This window comes from Heteronotia binoei, chromosome 16 (genome assembly GCF_032191835.1).
Source record: "Heteronotia binoei isolate CCM8104 ecotype False Entrance Well chromosome 16, APGP_CSIRO_Hbin_v1, whole genome shotgun sequence".
NCBI classification, from domain to species: Eukaryota; Metazoa; Chordata; class Lepidosauria; order Squamata; family Gekkonidae; genus Heteronotia; species Heteronotia binoei.
This window is the reverse complement of record NC_083238.1, coordinates 4,199,202-4,226,636: the sequence shown is the minus strand read 5'-3', so window position 1 is coordinate 4,226,636 and position 27,435 is coordinate 4,199,202. Positions and strand designations below refer to the sequence as shown.

At 39.8% G+C, this 27,435-nt stretch overlaps 1 protein-coding gene across 1 annotated transcript; it reads right to left on the bottom strand.

Moving 5' to 3' along the window:
- Window positions 1-5,605: 5,605 nt before the first annotated feature.
- On the bottom strand, window positions 5,606-26,247 carry LOC132585501 (carnosine N-methyltransferase 2-like). The gene is made up of 7 exons (XM_060257446.1): window positions 26,102-26,247; window positions 25,191-25,382; window positions 22,705-22,757; window positions 21,490-21,597; window positions 21,269-21,399; window positions 8,779-8,872; window positions 5,606-5,986 (listed from the first exon to the last, which is right to left on the bottom strand). The coding sequence occupies exons 1-7, from the start codon at window positions 26,245-26,247 to the stop codon at window positions 5,631-5,633; spliced, it is 1,080 nt and encodes a 359-aa protein (XP_060113429.1). The 3' UTR covers window positions 5,606-5,630.
- Between the last annotated feature and the right edge of the window lie 1,188 nt (window positions 26,248-27,435).

Here is a 27,435-nt window from a genome sequence, read left to right as displayed (position 1 = left end):
ACACCCCCAGTAAGGGTGGCCTGAGTGCAGTCCAACTTCCCTACAGAGCAGAGTCCCAAAAATCATTGGGCTAGCCCTGAACAATTGTCCATATTTCATATATGCAAGGTAAGAGAAAGGCCATGTTTTTCAGGTAGCTTGTGTTTCCTCCTTGAGCCCAAAGGAAAGGCTACATAAAAATATTTAATAAACAAATATTAATAAAACTCCTTGCCAGTTAATATAGTGATGTTCAGTACCTTACATAGCTTTAAAGGGATAAAGCCATAAAACTATCTATCAGTGGCTGTTAGCCATCATGAGCAGGGGTCGTTTTGTAGAAAAACAGGTGGTGGAGCTCATCCAGGGATTGTTATGCAGCTGCACCTACTATTCAATGGGCAAGGTGGGAAGGAGGAGGGGGAACCCTCAGAAAGGTTCTGATGAATTCAAGGCCTGATCATGACTAAATGGGACTGTCAGATTCCATGGCAGTATACCTCAAGATGCCATTTTTTGGAGAGCAACAACTAAAATGTGTCCTTTCAGGGAGACATACTGGCTGCTGAGATAATGATGAGTAGTTGCTGATCAGTCAGCAGCTGCTTATTGTTAACATATCATGCTTTTGTTTGCCTAAATGGCTATTATGCGGGCAGCTTAGCAGTGTTAGGTTCAGGTTGTCTGTATGGGAAAGGGCTAAAGAGAAGAGTTCCTAAACAGGAATGTAAATGATTTTATTGTTTGTTTCTTACCCTTGGTGTTCAGAGGTACACTGTCTCAGAACATGGAGGCCCGGCTAAACAACATACTGTACTGTAGTACACATTGGGCCAGGAGTGGTAATCTGTGCAATGAGAAGGGAATTACTTTTCTTACATCTCCTCAATTTTGACTCCTTTTTCAAATGGATGTTGTGGCAACAATGCGAGGTCAACGGGGCAATCTGCAGCTCAGATCCTCTATCGGCCTTGCACTTGGCTGTGGCCATAATCACGACATACGGACCACCATTCTGTGCTTAGATCCAGAGGAGTTAACCGTGTTAGTCTGTTGCTGCAAAATAGTACAGAGTCCTATAGCACCAAGACTAACACATTTTATTGTAGCATAAGCTTTTGAGAAACACAGCTCTCTTTGTCAGATGCATTACTTTCAAGTATTCCATTCAGATTCATCAGTAGAAGGAAGTGGTCACTCCCAGCCTGGATTGCGCATTCTACCCTTTTCATGACTTTTGCAACTGCTTTTCATTTACAGGGCACCCACTTCCTGCATCTATTCCCCCCTCCCTTTACCACCTATATACCTCTGGCCAGTTTCTACTTACCCTCCATGCATCTGATGAAAGACCTGTGTTTCTCAAAAACTTATGCTACAATAAGATTTTTTAGTCTTAAAGGTGCTACCAGACTCCTACCATTCTGTTTTTGACAGTGGCCACCCCAAATGCCTTAGAGAATGAGAGCAATATGCGAGGGGCTGTGGCTTAGGAGTAATGCTGTGCTTTACATGAAAAATGTTCCAGGTTCATTACTTGGCATCTCCATTTAACAGATTGCAGGTGATAAGCAAGATCCTTCTGTGCTTGAGAGATGTTGCCAATCAGAACAGACAATCTTGAGCTAGAGGGACCAATGGTCAGATGTGGCATGAGGTTGCTTCCTATTTCCCTCTTATTATGCTCTCAGCATCTAATATTCAGACATACACACTCTGTGAACATGGAGGTTTCATTTAGTGGTCATGATTTATAGCAGGAGCTTTGACTATGTAGTGCTCAGCTAAGGTGTAGTGGAAGTAGATATGGCTCTGCCAGCTACCCCATCCATCCTCACTGTAGTTTCATATAGGCTAAGATTTTGTTTCTTCTTTCTCAACAATAGATTGTTACTGAAAACTGTACCATGTGTTTATGATCTCAGAAGCAAACTTTAATTCTGAATGTGAAATTATTTATTTTTTAAAGGAAGAACACAGTATGAAAATACAAAAGTTGAAATATTTACAAGAAGCTGCCCCTATTACATGGGCTGGTGCACACATATCTTTTAAGATTCCATTGCAAGACAGTGCTGAGCAAGAATTCTGCCTTTCACCTGGCCCAGTCCTTCTACCCTCTATGTGCTCTGCTAAGGCCATTCTGAGAACAAAAATAAGAATCCCACACATTACCAGTGAGCAGATCAAACAACAATAAACCAGCATTGTAGAGTAATTAGAGTTATACATTAGGATTTGGGAGAGCCATATTCAAATTCTACTATACCATGAAGCAAATGCAGTGACCCCCCCTCCCCTCCCACAACCTAACCTACTTCATAGGGTTGGTGTGAAGAGGAGGAGAGAGTCATGTATGACACCCTGAAACTCCTTGGAGAAAGTAGAAAGGGGAAAATGTATTAAATAAATAAATAGGGGAGCCTTCTGGACTTCTGGGGTTGGAAAATGGCGAGTTGAGTTGCTTTCCCTAAAGGGGGCAGGCTGGCACTTCTGTTCAGGGTAGTAAAAGGCAAATTAATGCCTTCTGCCTACATTTCTCAGCTAGAGAATTGTCCAAGATACTTTGAGGAGACTTACCTGGGCTGAAAGGGAGTCCCGGGGGGGGGGGCTCCTTTGAGGCTCCAGAGAGAAGTTGCATATTCATCGTCTGCAGAAGTTTCCAGAGTCATCAATTTGGCGTAAGCTCGACAGGATCCAAACATTCTTTTACAATTTTAAACATCTAATCTACAAAGGACTGGTGTTGATTTGGATAAACTACGGAAAAAAGGTACTATTTGCTATCTCTTCATTCCAGGACTAATTAAAGTTAAACAAAACAAAAGTAAAAGGTGGGAGTTGGAAATACTGAAAGCCTAAAAGGAGAAGAAGATAAGCAGCTAAATTTGAACTTTGTAAACTTAAAAGACAGTGTTAAAAGAAGAAAGGAATTTATTGTTTAGTCTATCTGTGGTTGAGGAGGCAGCTCCATCGGTACAGATCTGCAGCGTTCACAGTCAACACAAGAAATACGTCAGATATCGTGAGATTTCTCTACCAGTGAAACGAGATTTGAAGGCAAGAAAAGTACGAAGTATTGGAGGAAGAAGAAGGAAGTCAATGAAGTCAATCCTAGAGTAGGCTGTTAAGTAAACAGCCTACTCTAGGATTATAACACCAGAGAGAAACATTGGTGGCCATTGTTGTTGGGAGGACTAAGTTTTAACATCGTTTTTAAAGTGACTGGGACATTAAAAATTGGTGGAGTTAACAGATTTGGCAATTAAAAAATTACTACTATTGGATAGTAGATAAGAAGACTTGAACTGGTAAAAGGGAAAAAAGAATTTAAAAAAAATGAAGCAAAAGTTGCGACCGCCATTTTGGGAGAAATAAAAGCTTTAAACGTTGATATCTGAGCCTGGGAGGCTCAGAGGACAGTGAAATTGGGTGCATTGGAAAGGGCAAGCTTCACTTTATCAAACCTGATGGTTCAAATTTAATTTGGTAAGATCAAAAATTTTGATCTTTTTTTTACATGTCAGACCCGAAACAAAGTCGTGCTAGGTCTGCTTCAATAGAGAAAATACAAGCCCAATTAGATGCAATGGAAGCTAGGATAATGAAGGGGGTGAAAGAAATGATAACTGCCTCTAAAAAAAAATAAGAAAGGATATTGAGGACTCAAAAAACAATTAAAAAAAGAAATAGAGAATCTCAGAAATGACACTGTGGTAATAACAAAGAAAGTACAAGAAGTGGAAGAGACAGTGAAAACACATGACTCCACCTTGTTAAAATTACAAGAAAAAGTGACAATTCATGACTGAAAACTGATGGAAACTCAGATCCGTCTGAGAGATGTACCTGAAGATGAAGAATCAGACCTGAAAGAGTACATAATAAAAATAATTGCAGAATTTTTGGAGGAAGATCCTGAAGGGAATAGAAATATGTATGACTATATGTATGGAGTAAATTCACTCTATGCAAAAAAGAACACTCTGCCAAGAGATGTGGTCATAAGATTTATTACAAAAGAAATGGTGGGAAAGATCATGAATAAAAACTTTGAAAAGTCATTGATAGTGGGAGGCAGTAGAGTAAGAATTATGAAAGAACTGCCAAGACTAGTGCTAACTGATAGAAAGGCATATAAAAATTGACAGAAAAATTACGTGACAATGGAATGAGGTACAGATGGATAATACCTGAAGGTTTGAGCTTTGAACTTCAAGGGAAAAGGATTACAATCACAAATACACAGGAACTGCGTAGATTTTATGAAGAAAATAAAGAATTTGCATCATAATGGATTACAAATTGATATCTTGGAATGTAAATGGACTAAATTCACCACAAAAAAGAAAGGCAACGTTTCATTGGATAAAAAAAACAAAATAGTATGTTTACAAGAAGTGCATATTAGACAAAAGGATTATAAATTTCTGTGGAATAAACAATTGGGACTAGAATTTTTTACATTAGCTGAACAGAAGAAAAGAGGAGTAGTCTTTTATATTAAACAAGAATTAGACCCAAAATTGGTATTTAAAGATAAAGATGGAAGGTATATAGTGGTAGAAATTACTTTGAATGCCAAAAAAGTTGTTGTTGGGACTTTATGCTCCAAAGACATTTTCTTTAAAAATATTACACAACATCTTGATGAAGTGACCTATGAGCAAATTTTATTGATGGGGGACTTTAACGGAACAATTTAGAACACGATAGATAGATCTGGGAAGGAAAAAAATGATAAAGAAGGGAAATTGCCAAAGTCTTTTTTTGAATTGGTTAAACAGGAGATTTTAGAAGATATGTGGAGGAAGTTTAATCCTGAAGTACGGGACTATACCTTCTTTTCAGCTAGACATAGCTCTTTCTCTAGAATTGACATGTTGTCTCATTTATGCTAGATCCGGCCCTCATAACAAATGAGTTTGACACCCCTGGCTTAGTGCTTTCATGTAACATTGCAGGCAATTAAGAAGAAGAAAAGTTGGGTTTTATACCCCACTTTTCTCTGCCCTAGTGAGTCTCAAAGCAGCTTATTATTGCCTTCCCTTCCTCTTCCCACAACAGTCACCTTGTGAGATAGGTGGGACTGAAAGAATTCTGAGAAAACTGTAACTGACATAAGGTTACCTGACAGGCTTCATGTGGAGGAGTGGGGAATCAAACCCAGTTCTCCAGATTAGAGTCTGCTACTCTTAAGCACTACATCAGCTTTACCTACACTACTATAGCAGCCGCAAAAAGCAGGATCTGACTTGTAATAAGGTTCTCTTGTCCAACTACTTTAATTCACTCTTAGCTTTGCTTACCTCTCAATTACTTATGTATCTTGATTCTAATTAGCCCTTCTGGAAACAAACCCTGAAAGTCTTGTTTCAGTGTATCTGATGAAGAGTGCATGCACATGAAAGCTTATACCCAGAATTAAACTTTGTTGGTCTTAAGGGTGCCAATGGACTCAAACTTTGTTCTGTGATATATTAAGTATCTTTTAAGCTGCACAGGATTTGCTAAAAATATGCTTCACATCTATGAGGCTTTATACTTCATTCCTATAGCCTGGACAAGTTCCTTCACTACTTTACAATGGATTCTCTGTAGATTTGGTTGCCCTGTGCCTATGAAAATAGCCTGTGATATTTCTCCTGTTATTAGGAGCTGACCACAATCATGCTTAGATCATTTTTGAAAATTATCCTCCCGTCCTTCTTGGTGCTGCATTCCGGTTGGCCTAGAGCTTGTCGAAGCTGTTGCTTAAGAAAAGGAGGTGCAGTGTTCATAAAATCCTTTGTCCCTGTCAGGAAGTCTAGTGTATGACCTCCAGTGATGTCTCCATCAATAAAACATTCAGTGATATCCCAAACAGAAGGGAAATCATACACCTTGTATTTAACTCCCATTCTCTTCAAGATCACTTTGATGTCATTGGCTGTGATGTAGTGGCCACTGTCAGTTGGGGGTAGACAATGTCTGTATTTCTTCCATATAGAAGCCCATCCACTGTCACCTATAGGAACACATCAGATGGAATTGTTAGTTTCTCTAAATCAGTGATATTCAGTGGCTGTGGAACCACTTGTGGCTCTTTGACATGTCATCAGTGGATCTTCTAAGTGCTGTTCCCCAATATGACTCCTGAAACATGTTGCAAGAAAGTGGGCAAGGCCCTTGCTCATGGGGCTTGTGGTTGACATGTTCGCACCTTGAAACACCTGTCACCTGAAGAACAAGCAAGCTGCAAACCTCCCCATGGAGCAGGCCTCATGCCAGGAATAAAACCAAGTGTACATATGAAGCTGCCTTATACTGAATCAGACCCTCTTTGGTCCATCAAAGTCGGCATTGTCTTCTCAGACTGGCAGTGGCTTTCCATGGTCTCAAGCTGAGGTTTTTCACACCTATTTGCCTGGACCCTTTTTTGGAGATGCCAGGGATTGAACCTGGGACCTTCTGCTTCCCAAGCAGATGCTCTACCACTGAGCCACCATCCCTCCCCTAAAATATAGTGTAGCTATATTTGCTGATGGTAACCGCAGATGTGAATAGTAGTACCACTGCTTTAAATATTATACTAAATCAAGGGTCATCTATGTGGCACTGTGGGTCTGTAATTTGTCACTGGATCCCTAAATGTGTACTTTAGCAAATAGTAACTTCCTTGGGAGCAGGAAAGACTGAGGAAGTTTTTCCTCCTCGGGGCTATTTTAGCCCCAGGGGAGAAAAAAACCACACAAGTCATCCATATTGGATCTATCTCCCCTCCCAGTAAAACTTTTAAAGGGCCAGTGGGACATTTCCCACTAGGGAAATGGTGCAAGAAGGAGATATAGCGCAGCACACCAGCTCTGAACCATATCCCCCACACATACCATCATGTTTATTTTGCCAGTACAAAATACCAGTACCAGCATAACTGGTAATTTTGACCTTAAACTAAGCTACCATTGTAGGTACACTTCATACTTTCATAACCTCATTGAACAAGAAAAGAAGCAACCTCCTATTATGCCCAAACATGAAAAATGAATCCTTTGTCAATTGTCTTTACTTCAAAATGATCACATCCAAAGCTGGTCTTAGTCAGCTCACTTAAGCAAGCTATGTCCAGCAGATCAGCACAGAAGTTATGAGAAATGACAAGGAACAAATCAGAAGGACAGGTCCAGCTGTTTGCCTTTTCAGAAGCAAGCCGGCACATCTCCTGGCAATCAACCTTGCTTTGGGGTAGATGCACCAGCTTGCTACTTGAAACAGAAGGCTTGAAAGGCTCTGTGTTCATCATGATGCCTGTCTAGATGTTGAGAGAGAAACTGCACTAAAAATAGTAGCTCTTCAGTGAACACATCTAGAAGTGGGACCTGACCCTGAGGCACCACTTGGGATGTGTTATAAACTGCATCAGCTGTTATTGGCATGTCAAAGGACAGATTACTTGACTGGATTAACAACTGGATACGTGTGTAGCATCAGAAAGGTAAGAAATATTGACACAGTCAATAGATAAAATGCAAGTACTGTACATTACACATTACCTGCCATTGTTCCAAAACATGAAATATGCAATTCAGTATGTTCTTCCTTTTGCCTAGTTTTATATTTAATTCAGGCCGCTGTCTAATCCATAGCATCATTTCTTCCTTCAGCTGATGAAATGTGGCTATAGCTTTATAAGCAGGACAGTAAGGGACTTCACAATTATTTTTGTCATTGTTTTCTTGTCAAAAATTGTACACCAATTGCATATAAATGGTGCATAAATTTTCAAGGGTGTTAAATTCTGCAGCAACAAATTAGGAGCACAGGGTTGCCAACTCTAACTCAGAAGATCTGACTGGCCACTGCAGATTTGATAGGCTCTGCTGATTAAATGGTACCCTCTTAAGCAGAACTTCTGCCTGAAACATTGAAGAATTAGTATTAGAGTCAGGGCTTTTTTTTTTTTAAGCAGGAACTCCTTTGCATATTAGGCCACACACACCCTGGTGTAGCCAATCCTCCTGGAGCTTACAGTAGGCCCTGTACCAAGAGCCCTGTAAACTCTTGGAGGATTGGCTACATCAGGAGTGTATGGCCCAATATGCAAAAAAGTTCCTGCTACAAAAAAAGCCCTGATTAGAGTTAATTTATACATAACCTTAGTCCCTGCCATGTTGTGGTTTGCTCCTCCTCTTGTGGTTGTGCCCACCACTCAGGGTCAGGATTCCAAAGGTGCAAACAGGCTCAAAAAGGTTGGAGACTTTATGGTAAACCATGGACTCTACCCTCCAAAGCTATTTCCTTTAGTGGAATTTACCTCTGTGGTCTGAGGATCATCTATAATTCTGGAAGAATGTCAAACAGCTTAAATTAAGTAACCCTATATGAAGCACTAGCAAAGAAAATGGGCAAAATGATGAGTTAAAAAAAAAATTCATTTTCATTCCACTAATTAAAAGTCAGTCCCTCCTATACAAATGTCTGGCAGTTAAACTGAACTGTACTGAGCCAATCACAAAGATAAAGGCTTACTATCAGCTCAGCAAGAAATGTGGCACACTGGGTGTCAAAGGACCCTTTCACAAATGGCATTGGTTCATCATTCATTATTAGCCCCTTTGGGATTTTTTTGTTACTCCAATGACTGGAATGAATGTGGATTTTTTCATTCGGATGTTTATTCATTTGCAAATGAATGCACATCCCTGCAGCATAGCAGACATATTTTTTTTAAAAAAACCAACAGAATCTGGAGCCCACTTAATTACTGCAGGAGAATCTCTGTAAAAAAAGAGTCAATACTTTTTCTAAAAAGCCTCTTACCTGATAAAATTATAATCAGAAGTTTAGCATAACAATCTAGGCAGCTGTGGAAAAACTTGATAGTATTTGCAATATCCTCCACACGGTACAGCATCTAAAAGAGACAATTGTCACTTAGAAAAATAAGTATAGTGTTAACATTATAAGTGGCACTGAGAGCTCCTGAACATGAAAACAAATGTCTGCGCCAGTTGCTGTGACCCTCCTCAGAGGTGACAATGACACAGCTCCTATTCCCGTTCTTCAGATCGGGCCACTGGAGAAAAGTCACATTAATGCAGTGGTCTGATTACTGAGCTGATGGTGCCACAGAATGGTGCTTTATGGGAACTTCCTTCTACATTCATCACACTGGGCTGTTGCTGTAAGATTTGAAGAGCTTAGGCAGCTATCAAGCAAGTAGAAAGAACTTGGCATAAGATGTCCCACAGGAAAGTGAATTGACTCATGGAGTCAAGTCATTTGGCCTCCTCCTTTTAAAATCACAGAAGAAATCTGCTCAGGACAGGCTTTAGCGCACAGGACTACAGGAAGAGGAATGACTCCTCCAGAGGATAGAGCTGAGCTATTGAGTTTATGATGAAAGGTGAAGACTGAAAGCAAGGAAACTGAGGGAGGGGGGAACTAACCTAGGATTGAACCAATTTTCCCCCTGACTTAGCAGTCACATTCAAGGTTGAGGAAAAGGGAATTTGAGTAATTTTGTGCAGGAAAGTCACAAAAGACAACATTTGGGCTGTATTTACTGTTTGTGGTGATTGTGTTCCCTATTACAATGGTGCCATTTTTTTTAAGATCCACCAAAGTGAGACCACAGAATTCTGCATGGCATTTTAGACTTACATAGTTATTTTCAGTGGTACATGCATTGATTTTTGTGTTCTGCCATAGCCTCTCATCAGATCAGTAGGCACATGCTCCCGACAATTCAGTCTCTATTCAGCACATCTAAAATCAGCTCTATATTAAACTATAAACATTCAGGTTGGCTTATGTTCATCTGGACATGTCAATACCAACTTATTTCTTAAGACAGGTACAAGGGATGCTATTCAGTGTTTGGGAAGGCCTCGGTGCTTTGAGGTTATTGCCGGCAGTGGATACATTAATTCTTGTGTCCTGCCATGGCCTCTCATCAGACCAGCAGGCACATTCTCGTTGCACTTCAATCTATACCCAGCACATCTAAAATTAGCTTTAAGAAGGATGATCTGCACTACTGACACATATATGTTTTCACGCATAGGGGTACCACTAAGCTGTGGAGTCTTGTAAGCAAAAAGTCTACTTTGTGAGCTACTGGCATTAAAGTTGTGAGCAAGTTGTGCATAAATTAGTTTGCTCTGGGGTCATCCTTCCAGAGTTAAAACAAAAATGTGTGAGCCAGAGGCTAAAAAACTGTGAGCTAGCCCACACTAACTCAGCTGAGAGGGAACATTAATCACAGGCACTTACTACCCTTGATGGGAAACACAATTCCTTCAATGTGTTAGGTGCAGATGTGGAAATCTCTTCAAATGGCATTTTAGTTTGCGAAGAATTAGATGCTTATTAATTGGTTTTAGGAACTAAAACACACTTCTCCCTTTCCTACAGCACCAGTACAGAGGACTTGAAATATGGATCATGGCAGGGGAAACTGGAAAGCAGTAACTAAGAAACAATACTGTGTTTAAGGAAGAGGGGAAATGAGAAGATGAGCTGTGGCAAAAACGCAGCATCGAAAAGCCCTTTGCCATCCCTAAGGAATTAATTTTCAACAACAATCATCAGACCCATAATTTCACAGTGCCAAATAGCCCTCCACACAGTCACATAATTGTTCAGAAACAAAACAGGGCAAAATACCATTTTCCTTCAGCAACGTGCTGCCACTCATTTTCTTTGGAAATGAAATTGGCTCAGAGAGAGGCTACTTGCCATCAGTCACTTGCTCTTCTCATTTGAATTGTGTGGTACTTAGGGTCACCAGATTTCCCAATATAGTGGGAGACCTCCTGCCAGCAACCCCTAACCCCTATGACTGCTCTGTAAACTGATGGGAAGGGAGTGGTGCAAAAAACTGCCATGGTACTGACAGCACAACATCATTTCCAGAGTGAATCCAGAAGTGATATGACACCACTCTAGGATTTCTAGGTTTGTCCCAGAAATGATGCTATACCCTGCTGTTAACATAACACTGGCCTTCTATATCCCCCCCCCCCCCACCACCAGTGTTCCTGGGGAGGCACCAGCTGGCAGCCTTACTGGCATTTCTGTGAATGGCTATGAGCAAATATTTAGGAAATCCCCACCTCTAGCAAGGACTCCTCGTGTGAAGTGTTTATCCACTTGGGCAGAAGTCTCCATGTTCCTGGCATTATCAAGCTAGAATTCATGGAACAAGACTAGTTCCCAGCAGTAGTAAATTCACTTCTGATGTTATATACAACCTTAGATTGTAACTGCAGACTTAAGAACACTTTCCTGAGATTAAGTTTTATTGAATAGATCTTAATAGGATTCTAAATAATCTGTTTAGGATTCCTCTGATAGGCCCCCCAGTTAAAAAAAAAAAAGGTAAAGGTAGTCCTCTGTGCAAGCACCAGTCATTTTCAACTCTGGGGTGACGTTGCTTTCACAACGTTTTCACGGCAGACTTTTTACAGGGTGGTTTGCCATTGCTTTCCCCAGTCATCTGCACTTTCCACCCCCGCAAGCTGGGTACTCATTTCACCAACCTCGGAAGGATGGAAGGCTGAGTCAACCTTGAGCCAGCTACCTGCACCCAGCTTCCGCTGGGATCAAACTCAGGTCGTGAGCAGAGGGCTCCAACTGCAGTACTGCAGCTTTACCTTAATAGGATTCTAAATTATCTGTTTAGGATTCCTCTGATAGTTAGTCATAACTAAATCCCATCAGTGTCAACCTAACTTTTCACTAACTGGTTTCAATAGCATTGAGTCCTGACTGATGTCAGTTTACTGTTGTTGCTGTTTTTCTCTTGACAGCATCTGTTTACTGCAGTTCAGCATCAAATACTAAAGAGGATGATTCTAGGCCTACCAGACCACGCAGGATGGCAGGCAGTTTCCCAGCCGCAGCTCCCTGCCCAGGACGCCTCTCTCTAGTGGGAGCAAAAATAGAGGTGGGAAGCAACATACAACCAGAAGCAATGTCCTCCCCCACAGTTTTTCTGCTACTGGAGCAGAGAAGCTGTCTGTCAAACCAAGATGCTTCTTATGTCACTGTATTAATTCCCCAGAATGGTGAGTGATCAAGCCTCGTCTGAATAAGCAGCTCTGCTTAAGTGGCTCATCAGCATCTCCTTCAAACTCATGAAAACCATGGAATGATTCTGACTAATGGTTTTTTAGAAAATGTTTCACCTGAATGTCAAGCAATGCATATTTAGCATGTAATAGTCGTATGCTAGACAGGGTTGTTTTTTAAAAATGCTTCTGTGACACACTTGGTGCAAACATCTTTTACATTGACAAATCTAATGGTAAAACTGGCTGACCCTTGTATGGATGACAAAAGCCACAGACCCAGAATTGCCAGAGGTGAAACAGGAGGCCACTGATACATTAAAGACTGCCCTATCATTTCCAGTGTAAGTTGGTGGCTGCAATCAGGCTGGCAGCCCAGGGTGCTTTGCAGGCACCACAAATGTCTCTGTTATAATCAGGAATGGAGGTTCATGGTCAGACATGGCACCCCAACATGCCTATGGAGTGGTCATACTGCTGCTGCATGCCATCCATCGAAGAAAGATTTTTTTAAAAAAATTCCTGGCACATGCACATAAGTGCACTGTGGAACTGTGAAGGTAAGAAAGAACTGCCTGGAATGGATTGGCAGGTTCACAGCACCAATCTGTTTTATTTGTGCTCCCCTGTGTCCAGACCTCTGGAAATGCAGGAGGAATGCAGGGGAAGGCATTGGCACCAGATTTCACCTGGTGGGTATTTACTCCATCTCAGAGCAGGGTGTGTGTGACTGAGAAACACCTGACAGCTGTGCCTATCTGACTGAGCCTTTTAAATCCATTTGGGAAGTGTGACTATGTCAGGCCAAAATGCCTGTCTGATTGCAGTCTTTGTGAATCATAACTCACTTCATCAGCCTTTTATTGCATTTGTTACTCATTTTTTTATTACAGTATGTCATGCCCCTCTTTCTTTCTTTCTTTCTTTCTTTCTTTCTTTCTTTCTTTCTTTCTTTCTTTCTTTCTTTCTTTCTTTCTTTCTTCCTTTCTTTCTTTCTTTCTTTCTTTCTTTCTTTCTTTCTTTCTTTCTTTCTTTCTTTCTTTTCTTGCTGTCAAATCACAGCTGACTTACGGCAACCCCATGGTGTTTTCATGAAGGGTTACTAGATGTCAGGGCCGGATCTACCCATTTTTGAGCAGAGGCAAAACTAAAAAATGGAGCCCCTACTCAAAAAATGGGGGGGGTTGCTTGCCACCCCAGGAAAGGCACCCCACCCCCCACAAAGCAGCCCTAGTCTACGGCCCCTCCCCCAGGCGCCTGCCCCTTTTTTCTTTCCCAGATCTGTGCACAGACCCAAAGGAAAAAAAGGGGGGGGTGGCACAAATGCCTTTGGGATGCTGTCAATTTCTCCTCCCTGGATCTGTGCACACAGACCCAGGGAGGAGAAGGGGAGGCAGTGTTTGCAACATCCTCAACTTCAAGGAAGGCACAAACACCACTGGGACCAGGACCAGTGCATGGGGTTCTGCTGCATAAGGCAGAACCTTGATGTGCGCCCCCCCAAAAAAAAACTTACGGTGACGTCATCATGTCAATTACAAAAGTTCCAATGTTTCTGGGCGCTGAGGCGCTGGGCAAGCCAAGCCAGAGACCTTTCCTTCGTTCCCCCCCCCCCGTCCAACCCTGCTTTCCAGTCTTGCTGTCTCCCCCCACCCCAGCCCACGTGGAAAAGGGGGGTAGGAAGCCTCCCCCTCAATTTCTGCTGTTTCTCTTCTCTCTTTCACCCTCCCCATGCCCAGCTTGTAGGAAGTGTGAGAGGTGGGACAAAAAGCGGTACCTTGAAGCCGCTTCCCAGCCCCTTCCCAACAGGGTGACCACCTGGGGTAGGAGGGAGGAAGGAAAGAAAAGAGATCGCCAGCTGCTCGCCCTGCTATCTTCACCCCCTCCCCCATGCAGAAAGGCTTTGATCTCGCCCTCTCTTGCCTCCAAAAACCACCTCTGATCTTGTGCACAAAACCCCTTTGCCAGCAGTTTTGCACAAAAACTTGCACTTTGGCAAATGACAATTTTGTTCTCTCCTTGCCTAATTCCAGCAGCCCATAAAGGTACAAGCAGGTGAGCAAAAAAAAGCCAGGCGAACCATGTGCTGCTGCAAACCAAGACACACAGAGAGAGATCTAGTGGCCATGTGCCTTTCCAAACCCGCCTTCCTTTTTAAAAAAAAAGTTCTTTTAAAAAGTAAATGGCGGGAATTTGCAAAAAAAAAAAAAAATGACATCTACCCGTGGTCTTTGCAGCAGGGGAAATCTCTGGGTTGCACCTCTCTTGACTCAGCTTCCCTTTTTCCCCTCCCCCTTCCCTGGGGAGCAGGGACAATTGGGGGAGGGAGAGAAGAAGATTTGCTTTCCCTATTGCACCTCTGGGGTTCTTCCTAGTTTTAAAACAATTTTATTTAGTAACATATGGTAATATCTATTTCTTGCATCATTAATAATTCCTTTTTATCTATCCATATATTACTTTCTAACCACCCCTCCCCCCGTTATTTGACCCCCGCCAGTGTTATTTACTTAAAATACTAATATTTAAATGTACCCTTAACTAATAAAAACAAAAATTAATATTCTTCTTCCTTCTAATACTTAATCATTATCAAAAATTGTCCAATGTCCTTTTATTTTCCACTCTTCTTCTACATATCTTCTGAACTTTTTCCACTCCGTCTTAAAAGCTTTTAAATCATAGTCTCTTAAAATTCTTGTTAATTTATCCATTTCACTCCATGTCATAATTTTTACAATCCAATCCCATTTCTCTGGTATTTTTTCTTGCTTCCACACTGCGCATACAATGTCCTATCATCTGAAAGCAAGTACCAAATTATAGTTCTATCTTCTTTTGGAAAATTTTCCATTTGTAATCCCAACAGAAAAGTCTCTGCCACTTTCTTAAATTCATATCCCAAGATCCTAAAAATTTCTTGTTGAATCATCTGCCAATACTTTTTTGCTCTTTCACAAGTCCACCACATATGGTAGAAAGAACCTTCATGTTTTTTTACATTTTCAACATTTATCTGGCATCTTATTGTTCATCTTTGCCAACTTTTTAGGAGTCATATACCATCTATACATCATTTTAAAACAGTTCTCTTTAATACTATGACATGTCAAACGTTCGATAGAATTCTTCCACAAATATTCCCAAATTTCCATCTGTATTTCTTTATTTAATTGCGCACTTAATCATTTGAGATTTCACTACTTCATCTTCTGTAGACCATTTTAAAAGTAATTTATATAGTTTTGAAATTAATTTTTCATTATCTCCAAGCAGAACTTTTTCCATTTTTGTTTGCTCTTTTCTTATTCCTTCAGTTTTAATATCGTTTTCCACCAAGCTCTTTTTGTTGCATTTGGCCCAATCATATTTATTATTCAGCTCTTCAGCAGTTTTCAATTCTATTTTTCCACTTTGTATTTTTAATAGTTGATTATATGACAACCACTTTTCTTCACCCGTTTCAGCTGTTATTTTTATTACTTCTGCTGGCACTATCCATAACGGCTTTCTCTCCTCACCATATTTCTTATATTTCATCCACGTGTTTAACAAATTGTTTCTTATATAATGGTGAGGAAAAAAACATCCATTTTTTTCCCATAATACATATAAGCATGTCAGCCAAATTTATTTCCATGACCTTCCAACGCTAAGAGTTTTTTGTTTAACAGCATCACGCATTCTTTTATCCACACTAAACAAACTGCTTCATGATATAATTTTAAATCTGGTAGTTGGAATCCTCCTTTCGCTTTTGCATCTGTTAAAATTTTCATTTTGATCCTTGGTTTCTTCCCAGCCCACACAAACTCTGAGATTTTCCTTTGCCATCTATTAAATTGTTTACTGTCTTTTACAATCGGAATAATTTGAAACAAATACATTATTCTTTGCAGAATATTCATCTTAATTGCAGCTATTCTGACCAGCAATGACAAATTAAATTTATTCCATTTTATCATATCTTCATCCATTTTATGCCATAGCTTCTCATAATTGTTTTTAAACAAATCAATATTCTTCATTGTTATCTCTATACCCAGATATTTTACCTTATAAGTAACTTCACAACCCGTTAGCTTCTGCAGTTCCTTTTGTTTATTTACTTGCATATTTTTACATAGAAGTTTTGATTTTTCTTTATTAATATAAAGTCCTGCCAGTTCTCCATATTCTTGTATTTTAGCTAACAACAAAGGTGTTACTTGTATGGGATTTTCATTTATAAACATTATATCATCTGCAAATGCTCTATATTTATAAGTAAATGCTTTTATTTTTAATCCTTCTAGTTCTTTGCCTTCTTGGATTTGCATCAGTAAAATCTCAAGAGTCATTATGAACAACAGTGGCGAAATCGGACAGCCTTGTCTTGTACCTTTGCTAATTATCATATCTTCTGTAAGATCTGCATTTATACATAACCTTGCACGTTGTTCAGTATATATTGCTTTTATCATCCTTATAAAGTTTTCTCCCAACTCCATTTTCTGCATTATTGCAAACATAAAGTCCCAGTTTAAATTATCAAATGCTTTCTCTGCATTTGCAAAGAATAGTGCAACTTCCTTTTCTGGATGTCTTTCATAATATTCTACAATATTTACAACAGTTCTAATATTATCTCTTATTTGCCTTTTGGGGAGAAACCCCGCTTGATCTTCCTTTATAGAATTTATCAGATGTTGTTTAAGCCGTTCTGCCAATATTCTTGAATATATTTTATAATCAATATTTAATAATGAAATTGGACTATAATTTTTTTACATTCGTGATGTCTCTATCTTCTTTTGGAATCAACAAGATAACAGCTTCCTTCCGTGTATTTGGTATTTTCCCTTTTATTCTTATAATGTTCATCAATTTCTGAAGTTTCGGTATTAATTCCTCTTTGAAGGTTTTAAAAAATTTAGCTGTATATCCATCTGGCCCAGGTGCCTTTCCATTTTTCATTGCATTAATCGCTGCTTCAATTTCTATTTTTTAAATTGGATCATTCAAAACTTTTTTCATATTTTCTGTTAAGGGTGCTATTTTAGTATTTTGTAATAATAATAATATTAATAATAATAATACTTTTTATTTGTATCCCGCCCTCCCCACACAGGCAGGCTCAGGGCGGCTCACAACATATAAATGCAATACAATACAATAAAATCATATATAGCAATAAAAACATCTTAAATCAATATACAGTTACATTAAAATTAACATTAAGGTGCTAAATAGATCTTAAGTTCAGTGGAAAGAAAAGAAAACATACACAGCGACATTATCTAGCTCGGTATGGCGAAGGCTATTTTGAAGAGGTATGTCTTACAGGCCCTGCGAAATTGGTCTAAACGCTTCCATCTTTTCTTTCTTTATTTTAACACCCTTAAATAATTTGGCATAGTACTTAAAAAATTCTCTTTTTATTCCTTCCTGGTCTACTAACTCTCTTCCATCAACCACAATTTTATTAATAATTTTACTTTCTCTCTTTTTTTTCAGTTGCCAGGCCAAATACTTTCTAGGTTTATTTCCTCCCTTGAAAGATTTCTGCTGTAATCTTTTCAAATTCCATTCCAATTTTTTATTTAACAAATGTCTCATTTGTGTTTGTAATATTGTAATCTCCCTCATAATTTTCTTTTTCCCTGGCCTTTTTCTCAATTCACCTTCTTTTTTTTATTTTGAATATCCAGCATCTGTTTTTCTTTTACTCTCTTATCTTTATTGTTCAATGTAATCAATATTCCTCTCATTACTGCTTTATAAGCATCCCAAACCGTTTGAAATTCTATATCTTCTTTATCATTTATTTGGAAGAAAGCTTTAGTTTCTTTTTCTAGAGATGTCACTATTTCTTTATTCTGTAGTAAATCTTCATTTAATTTCCATCTTCTTGACTTTTTAGATAATTTTGTAATCCACATTATTGGGTTATGATCAGTTCCTATTTTAGGTAGCATCTCTATTTTCTTTGTTATAGGGCCTAAATCCTCAGTGCCCCACAACATGTCAATTCTAGAAAAAGTATTATTTCTTGCTGAAAAAAAGGTGTGGTCCCGCACTTCAGGGTTAAATTTTCTCCATATATCTTCCAGCTTTTCTTGCTTAACCAGTTCAAAAAAAGACTTTGGCAATTTCCCTTCCTTTTTATTTTTTTCCCCCAGATCTATCCAGTGTGTTCTTAATTGTTCCATTAAAATCCCCCATTATCAAAACTTGATCATATGTCACTTCATCAAATTGTTGTAAAATGTCTTTGAAAAAAGCATTCTTTGCTCCATTTGGTGCATACAATCCCAATAACAACATTTTTTTTTTCATTTAAGATTATTTCTACCGCTACAAATCTTCCATCTTTATCTTTAAACACTGATTTCGAATCCAATTCTTGTTTAATATAAAAAAATCACTCCCCTTTTCTTCTGTGCAGCCAATGAATGAAATTCTAGTCCCAATTGCTTGTTCCCTAAAAATTTGTAATACTTTTGTTTAATATGTACTTCTCGTAGACAAACTATTCTACAATTTTGCTTTTTAATCCAATGAAATGTTGCCTTTCTTTTTTGTGGTGAATTTAGTCCATTTAAATTCCAAGATAATAATTTGTAATCCATCATGGTGCAAATTCTTGGTGTACTTCACAAAATCTACGCAATTTGTAATTGCAATCCTTCTTCCTTGAAGTTCAAAACTCAAACCTTCATGTATTATCCATTTAATTGTTCTGTAATTTTTCTGTCAATTTCTTATATGCTCTTCTGTCATTTATCACTTGTCTTGGCAACTCCTTCATATTACTCTGCTGCCTCCCACTATCAGTGTTTTTTCAAACAGTGTTTTTTCAAAATTTTTATTCATAATATTTCCCACCATTTCTTTTGTCATATATCTTACAACCACATCTCTTGGTAGATTGTTGTGGGTTTTTTGCATAAAGTGAATTCACTCTATACATAGAGTCATACATGTTTCTAGTCCCTTCAGGATCTTCCTCCAAAAATTCTGCAATTATTTTTATTATATAATCTTTCAGGTCAGTTTCTTCCTCCTCGGGTACTCCTCTCAGACGTATCTGGGTCTCCATCAATTTGCAGTCATGAATTGCCACTTTTTCTTTTTCCACAATTGCTCCTGCATTTTCTCCAATGAAGCAGCGCTTTCATGGGTTTGCTTGAGTTCTGACATGTAAAATTACTGAAAAACTTGACCTCACCAAATTAAATTTCAACTATCAGGTTTAAGAGAATGAAGCTTGCTTTCTTCAATAAGCCTAATTTCGCCATCCTCAGAGCCTCCCAGACTCAGATATTTATTTTTGAAGGTTTTATTTTCTCCAAAATGGCGGTTGTGACTTTCTGCCTCACTTAAAAAAAAATTTCCTTTTTCCTCTAGAGGCTTCTAAAATAGTTATTAGCAATAATGTCCAATAGCAGTTACCTTATAATCATCACCTCTGTCGGCTCCACCAATTTTTAATGTCCTGAACACTTTAAAAATTTTATTTAAACTTTGACCTCCTTGCAATGGCCACCGATGTTTTTCTATGATATTATAGTCCTAGAGTAGGCTGGCTGCTACAGTGATTTCCCTTTTTCATCCAATACTTCCTGCTTTACTGGCCACCAAATCCCGTTTTCACTGATAGAGAGATCTTACGATACTTGACGTATTTCCTGTATTGACTGTGGAAGCTGCAGTTCTATGATGATGGGGCTTTTTCTCAGAAACCGCAAGTAGATCAAACAATAAATTCCGTCTCACTTTTTAACACTGTCCTTTAAATTTACACAGTCCAAATTTTGCCCCTTCTCCCCTTCTTCTTCCAAGCTTTCTAAATTCCAATTTCCCACCTTCTGATTTTATTTTGTTTAATTTTAATTAATCCCAGAATGAAAGATAGCAATCTGTACCTTTTCTGTAGTTATCCAGATCAACACCGTTCTTGCATAGCTTTAGATGTTTTGTAGAATCAAAGAAGATTAGGATCCTGTCGAGCTTAAGTCAAATAAATGACTCTGGAAACCTTTGCAGATGATGAAAATGCAACTCGTCTCCAGAGACTCTTCAAAACCTCAAAGGAGTCCTCCCCCCCGGCACTCCCTTTTAGCCAAAGTAAATCTCCTCAATGTTTCCTGTGCATAACTTGGACAAATCTCTGACTGAGAAAAGTAGGCAATAGGCATTAGATTGCCTTTCACTACCCCAAACAGAAGTTCCAGCCTGTTCCCCTTCTGAGAAGCAGTTCAGCTCAGCATTTTCCAACACCTGAAGTCCTCTGGGGTTCTTCCTTAAACAAGACCTGCTCTCCCTCTCTCTCTCTTGCTTTCTCTTCCCAGCCCTTCTCTCCAAGACCACCACTTGTCTCAACCCACCCTTTTCAGACTTCTCCTCCAGGGCGCCCCCCTTCCCCTTCTCTCAACGTGCCAAGTTCAGTTGTAAACAAGCTGGTAATTGATGCGGGAGGAGCAAGCACCGAAAAGAGGGAGGGGGTGCCTGGGAGAGTTCCTGAGTCAGACCCCTCAGCGTCAAGAAACAATGCACCACCCAAGAGCCAGCACCCCAGGCAGTTGCCGAATGTTGCCTAGTAATGGACACGCCAGCTCTGACTGGGACACCCTGGGTTTCTCCTCTCTGGGTCTGTGCACACAGACCCAAGGAGGAGAAAGGGGCTGGGGCAGCATTTGCGAGCCAAGGACGGTGCAAACTTTCTCTTCCCCTGCTCCTTTTCTTTCCTTAAAGTTGTATTTCTTCTTTTTTATTATTGTCCAATTTTGTAAGCCTAATTCTACTACCCTGTTAACTGGAGTTCTCAGCTGTCTGATTGTTTTATGTTCTATAATATATGTTTATGTTTTATGTTCTATAAGCTGCCTTGAGTTTGGCAAAAAAGGTGGGCAATAAATGAAGAAAATAAAGTGTTCATCCATTATGAAGTTACGCTTAGAGAAGTTAGGTATTTCTACATATCTAACTTTCTGCATACTCAAGGAACTCCCCAAATATGTAGGAATATATGGCTTAGTAAATTAATCAAAAGGGGGAGGAATCCTTAAAGTGGGAGAATCCTTAAAAGCCAGCCTCATGAGGACTGAAAACATTCGACAGTAGGTGGACAGTCAGTTAAATGGGGAAAGGGAAGGTAGAGAAATTGTCCCGCCCAAGTCTCTGCAAGCCCAGCAAATTAACAGCATACGTGGTTGATATACCAGGAAGGTTTATATGACTGATATTGAATTTACCTGGATCAGGTGTATGAAGTCATATTTCTTTCCTACATTCCACTCTTTTGCCTGCTTTTCATATTCCATGGATGTCAACTGGTGCCAGGTAAATGAGACATTGTTGAGATCAGAAGAATTCTTAATTGCTTCTGTTGATGAAAGAAACCCCCACCAAATCAATTTAATAAAGCCAAAAGTATGTTCCAATATTGCCTGCCAATAGTAATGCAATGCTATACCTTTGTATGCCAGAATATGTTGTGGGTTGGGTTCTATGACTTCATTTTTAATGAAGACTCCTGGGCGTTTGGACTGGATTATTCTGATCATTTTCAAGTCTTGTTCTCCTATACAATAAATGTGCATGAAATCTTTATTAAGAATCTTGATTTTTCAAAATCACAGTTTATGTTTAACTCAGCATACCTTTTTGAGTGTCACACATGACCAGCACCAAACACCCACATCACATTAGTTTCTAGAGTTGTGTAGACTATTCAAGACCCCTCACACATTGCAACCAAGCACTGCCAGCCCCATGTGGAAAATGAGTTATTAGGCAAATTAGGCATCTGTCATAGGACACGTAGCCCACAGTGTAACATCCAAAGCCATCTTCTAAAATTAGTAGCATGGCAAAGACCTCTTTTACATAGAAAGACAAATCAAATCTCCAGGAGTACCAGTTCCTATTTAGCTTCATTTATATCAGTGAAAATAAGAATACCATGAATGCAATATATCACATTGGAAACCACACAGTAATTATTACTGTTGCTGCTGTTCTTAATGCTTTGCTACCAGGGTGCTGGTGGTGGGAAGTGCTTTTAAGTCACAAATGACTTATGGCAGCCCTGCACGGTTTTCAAGGCAAGAGATGTTCAGAGGTGGTTTGCCTTTGTCTGCCTCTATGTCACAACTCTGGTATTCCTTGGAGGTCTGCTATCCAAATACTAACCAGGACCCAAACTGCTTAATTTCTGAGATCTAATGAGATTGGGCTAGTCTGGGCTATCCAGGTTATTAGTTGTATTATATGGTTTGTGTGTGTTTCATGAAAATGTTGTTCTAATATCTGCGTTGACCTATACTGATGGAAGTGAGTCATTTTTGGTTTACAAAGAAGAAATATTGAATTTAACAAACTGGTAACCTTAAAGTGAAGCAGAGTACATCGCTGCAGTAAAAAACATTTATCATGGCCACTCAGGCCTCAGATTCAGCAGGAGCTCACAGGAGCACAGCTCCTGAACCTTTCTGAGAGTTCCACCTCCTCCTTCCCATCTTGTCCATTGAATAGGAGGTGCAGCTACATAACAATCCCTGGATGAGCTCCACCACCTATTTTTCTACAAAATGACCCCTATGGCTATTTGTTACCTACAAGCAGCCTACTCAAACAAAAAACATGAATGGAATATTGCATAATTTTACGTTAAAAATGCATTCCTTACCTGTGCCACTTCCCACACCCAGCACATTGATAGTGGATTTTCCTTTTCCAATACTGAAATTATAAGCATTTATTATTACAATCACCTTTTAATGAATTTTATTTGACTGCTTGTTATTGTCATTAATGTTTTAACAAAGGGTCTCAAAACTTTTGATAAGAAAATATTTAATGTATGTTCCTCCAAATTCACATAATAGCTGATGGAGAGCCCCAGCTACAGTATGAGCATTCTGACAGCAAATGGTAAAACACACTTCAAATATTAGTTTGGATTTGCAGACTTCAGAGGGGTAGTTGGGTTTATCTGTGCTTATTTATTTATATACTTTATATCCTGCCTTTCTTCCCCACGCAGCCTTGCTGTCTCCTCCTCTCCACATTTTCCTCCCCTGTTTCCTCCTCCCTCCTTCACCCCCCCATGCAGTCTCACAGCCTCCTCCTCCCCCCCATTTCCTCCTCCCTCCTTCACCCCCCCCCGCACTGTCTCGCAGCCTCCTCCTCCCCCCATTTCCTCCTCTCTCCTTCGCCCCCCTGCACTGTCTCGCTGCCTCCTCCTCCCCCCATTTTCACAATTTTAAGACTGGGGAAGGGGCTGTAAAGCGCCTCCCAGACGACTCCCCCCCCCGCCAATCAGCTGATGGGTGGGAAAACTACAGCAGCAGCAAGTGATGCTGCCATTGCCTCCTTCCCTTCCCCAGCCTTAAAATGGTGAAAACGGGGAAGAGGAGGCTGGGGAGGGGGCAGCGAGGCCCATTTCAAACAGGTTGCAACCCAGTACTGGTTCCCGGCCCGGGGGTTGGGGACCCCTGGTCTAGAGTGCTTGTCATCATGTGCATGAAGTATGTCATCTCAGGTGAGGTGGTATGCACTGCACATATGGTAGCATGGGGGGTGGGGAGAGATTGTAAACAAGGAGGAGTCAAAACACAATGAAGTGCAAAATATGCATGTAACCATTTGATGCAAACCCCAAATTTATAAGCAGATAAGAACAGTAATTGTTTATAGCAGCAGTAATAAATGAAAATAAGGAATGACACTAATGGGGGAAATGTGGTTTGATTCAGATTGTGGTTCACCAGGAATCCTGGTTCACAAACCAACCTGGACTGTGGTTCATGGCCCTGCAGTCCCTTTCAGTGGGGTTTGCAGAAAGCCCCAAAAACAGCTGAGTGGGCTATCTTCTGTAGTCCCTTTACAATATGAAGTTTAAAGAGACTGCGCAAGACGGCCTGAAACAGCTGAACAGTGGGGAGCACCTCCCTGCCACTTAGCTGTTATTGCAGCTTTTGTGAGGAACAGAAAGCAGAAGTTCGAAAGGTTTGGAGTCCCTTTAAACACTTGCTTTCTGCTCCATCTACAAATCACCACAAACTGCTTTAAAAGTTCATGGAAGTTTGTGAACATAGACTTGTCTTGAATTTTTATTCAGAAACCACAAAGAGGGCAAAATTTGTGATGAGTTTTTCTTTGTGGTTCAGTTTGTACCCACAGTATTGCTAAACTTGCTAAACTGATGTAGATTTAATTTGTTGTTGCTTTCTCTAAGTATTATGAGTTTTTTTTCTACTGTAGGTAGTTCTAGAAGGGGTGACTTCCGTTCATTACAGCACAACAGATGGTGTGTGTTCACATCAAAGGAAGTACTGGAACAAGCTCAGGAAGCAGCCCTGGTGATGTCCTACGTAGGTGTGACATTGTGAAAAGTAATAGACCCTAAAAATAACAGAGAGGTCAATTCAAACAAAGTGCCCGAGGCATGCTGAACTGGGGAACATGCTTTGCATAAAGTGAGAAAATCGGGTAGACTGCATGGCCACTATCAGTGATAATGAGCCAAGTAATTTGTACAGTTTGTGATCTACTAAGCCTAATGCAGCTCTCTAGATGTAAATGGTGGCCCATCTGAAGACCCATTGATATAAATTGGAAAGATTTATGGACAAGTTTGATATTTTCAGTTAATTAACTGAGAAGTGCTCAGCTTTGGCTGGATCAGTGTTTAAGCAGAGATGTTATGGTATTTTACAAGTGTTCTTGGAACTTGGAATTTCACCAAGACTAAGACCTTATAAGTTTACCTTGGAATAAGGCCTATTAAAAAATGAAACTAGCTTTTTGAGCTGCAATCATTCTAGGAGGTTTGTTTCCATCTTGGACAATATTAGAAAAATTGACGGTACTGGTATAGAAATTAGATTAAATTATCTTCTTGCCACAAATTGACCAGTAATAGGAGGAAAATAAAGAACATTTGCTGATGAAGTAGTATAATTTTAAATTAATTTAACAGATCTTTATAGAAGCACCTTCATATACTAATCAATACATAAACAGATGAAGGTAGTTCTATCCTCCCCTTCCATTCAAGCTGGATCCATGGGGATGATCCACAACAATGGAAAAATAGGGAACCATAAGCATTTGACCATTCCTCGAAGCATTGGCACGATGTCTTCCAAACACTTTGAACGTGTTCCTTACCTGGCTATTATATTTGGCAGCTCATTCTTATTGAATTGGTCCATGCACTGGTGTTCAGTCGAATGGTCTAGGAATGACTGAAAGGCCTTTGCGTATTCCTCTGCTGTAAGGCTTCTCATGCATTGCGTCACACAGAGCTCTTTGGGAAGTGAAGCTGTATTGGTAATCGTTAATAGCTGGAGAGAAATGCCACTATATCACAGGCCACAATGGAGAGCTTCAGTCTTCTTGCAAAAACTCAGCAGGTTATGCAAAATAATATTTAAGAAGCTTTATTGCAATGAACAGAGCATATATTATAGATGGAGGAGTATCAAGAAATTGTGTTATTTAGGTACTCTTTGGCACACTCCTGTTTCCAGTTGGGGACCTTGCAAACTTATCTATTAGGCCAAAACTATTAGTTAATAACTCTCATCATTCCACAGTTAAGAAGGGTACATCTGCCCATTAATCTTCAGTTTTGATATATTTATTTCCTTCACTATGTTTCCCCCTGGAATTAAACTCAAACAAATGGTGACCATATAAAATAAACTTGTTATTCTGGTTTGCATTGATCAAAACAACTTTATTAAACTGTATGCTAATCTGCTGCTCCCTATCTACCTAAATGTATGGACTGGCAATTTCCATTGTAGTGTATCTGAAGAACTGTGCATGCTTACAAAAGCTAACACTTTGAATAAAACTTTGTTGGTCTTAAAAGGGCCACTGGACTCGAATTTTGTTCTGCTGCTTCAGACCAACATGGCTGCCCACTTAAATCTATCAGTTCCAGATGCTTTCTACTGTACTCACAAAGACCCAGGGCCAGCGTGTGGGAGTAGGTGAGGTATGCAGCTGCCTAGGGTGCCACCTCATCGTAGGAGTGGGGGCAGGCTCCCCCCCCCCCCCCCGCTCACACTTACGCTGATACTCCATGGGGCTCTTTCTTCAGTTTGACCACTCGGAGAAAAGAAAGAATGACATGGCCCCTGCCCAGCTCCCCAAAAGTGGGGGCATGCTGAGTGTTCTTTCCTTGCTCCAATTGTTCAGCATGAAGAAAGAATGACATGACTCCTGCCAATCTCCTCCAAAGCAGAAGAGGGCTGGGCAGGGGCACCTCAAGTGTTCTTTTGTCGCTCTGAGACTTCCGGGGGAGGAAAACGTCGAGCTGAGCTGCTTCTCATAATGGGAGCAGGATGGAGCTTCTGTTCAGGGTAGTGGAAGGCAATTTAATGCCTACTGCCTACTTTTCTCAGTTAGAGATTAGTCCAAGATATGCACAGGAAACTTTGAGGAGATTTACCTTGGCTAAAAGGGAGTCCTGGGAGGGCTCCTTTGAGGGGTCTCCGGAGAAGAGTTGCATTTTCATCATCTGCAGAAGCTTTCAGAGTCATTTATTTGACATAAGCTCGACAGGTTCCTAACCTTCTTGGACTTTGCTAAACATCTAAAGCTTTGAAAGACCAGGGAGAACTTGGATAATTGGAAAAGAAGGCACAGATTATTCATTCTGGAACTATTTACAGCTTAATGGAATAAATTTAAAAGGTGGGAAAGGAAAATCTAGAAAGTCTGGAAGAAGAGAGGAGGAAGAGATGAAATTTGGACTTTATAAATATAAAGGACAGTGTTAAAAAGAGCTAAAAAGTGGAAAGGAATTTATTGTTTAGTCTACTTGCGGTTTTAAAAAAGCACCATCGTCACATCGTCACAGACCTACAGCACATTCAAGAAGACAGGAAGTACGTCAAATATCGTGAGATCTCCTTACCAGTGTGAATGAGACTTCGTGGCAACAAAAGCAGGAAGTAGCAGAAGGAAAACCTACTCTAGGAATTTATTACCATTGAGAAACATCGGCGGCCATTGCTGGGAGGTCAGAATAAAAACATTGTTTTTAAAGAATTTGGGACATTAAAAATTGTTGGAGTTAACTGAGAAGAGGGTAAGAAGATAAATACTATTGGTCATATTATTTGTGTGGGCCTTGGACATTTTTAAAAGTGGAAAAAAATTGTAGGGAGCAGTAAAAAGTTGCGGCCGCCATTTTTGGAAGATTTAAAAACTTTAAAAATAAATATCTTGACTTTGGGAGCTCTGAGGACGGCGAAATTGGGCGTGTTGTGAAGGGCAAGTCCTACTCTTTTGAACCTGATAGTTGAATTGGAAATTGGTGAGGTCCAAATTTTTGCTGTTTTTTAAATGTCTGAACACAAGCAGCCCCGTACAAGGGCTACTTCATTAGAAAAAAATGCAG

Excerpts from the sequence above, each read along its gene's own strand:
- LOC132585501 (XM_060257446.1), bottom strand. The coding sequence starts at position 26,247 with ATGTCATTCTTTCTTCATGCTGAACAATTGGAGCAAGGAAAGAACACT. Across the intron at positions 25,383-26,101 it reads GAGCCCCATGGAGTATCAGC|TGGCATTTCTCTCCAGCTAT; the intron begins GTAAGTGTGAGC and ends CCTGTGATATAG. Across the intron at positions 21,400-21,489 it reads ACATATTCTGGCATACAAAG|AAGCAATTAAGAATTCTTCT; the intron begins GTATAGCATTGC and ends TTTCATCAACAG.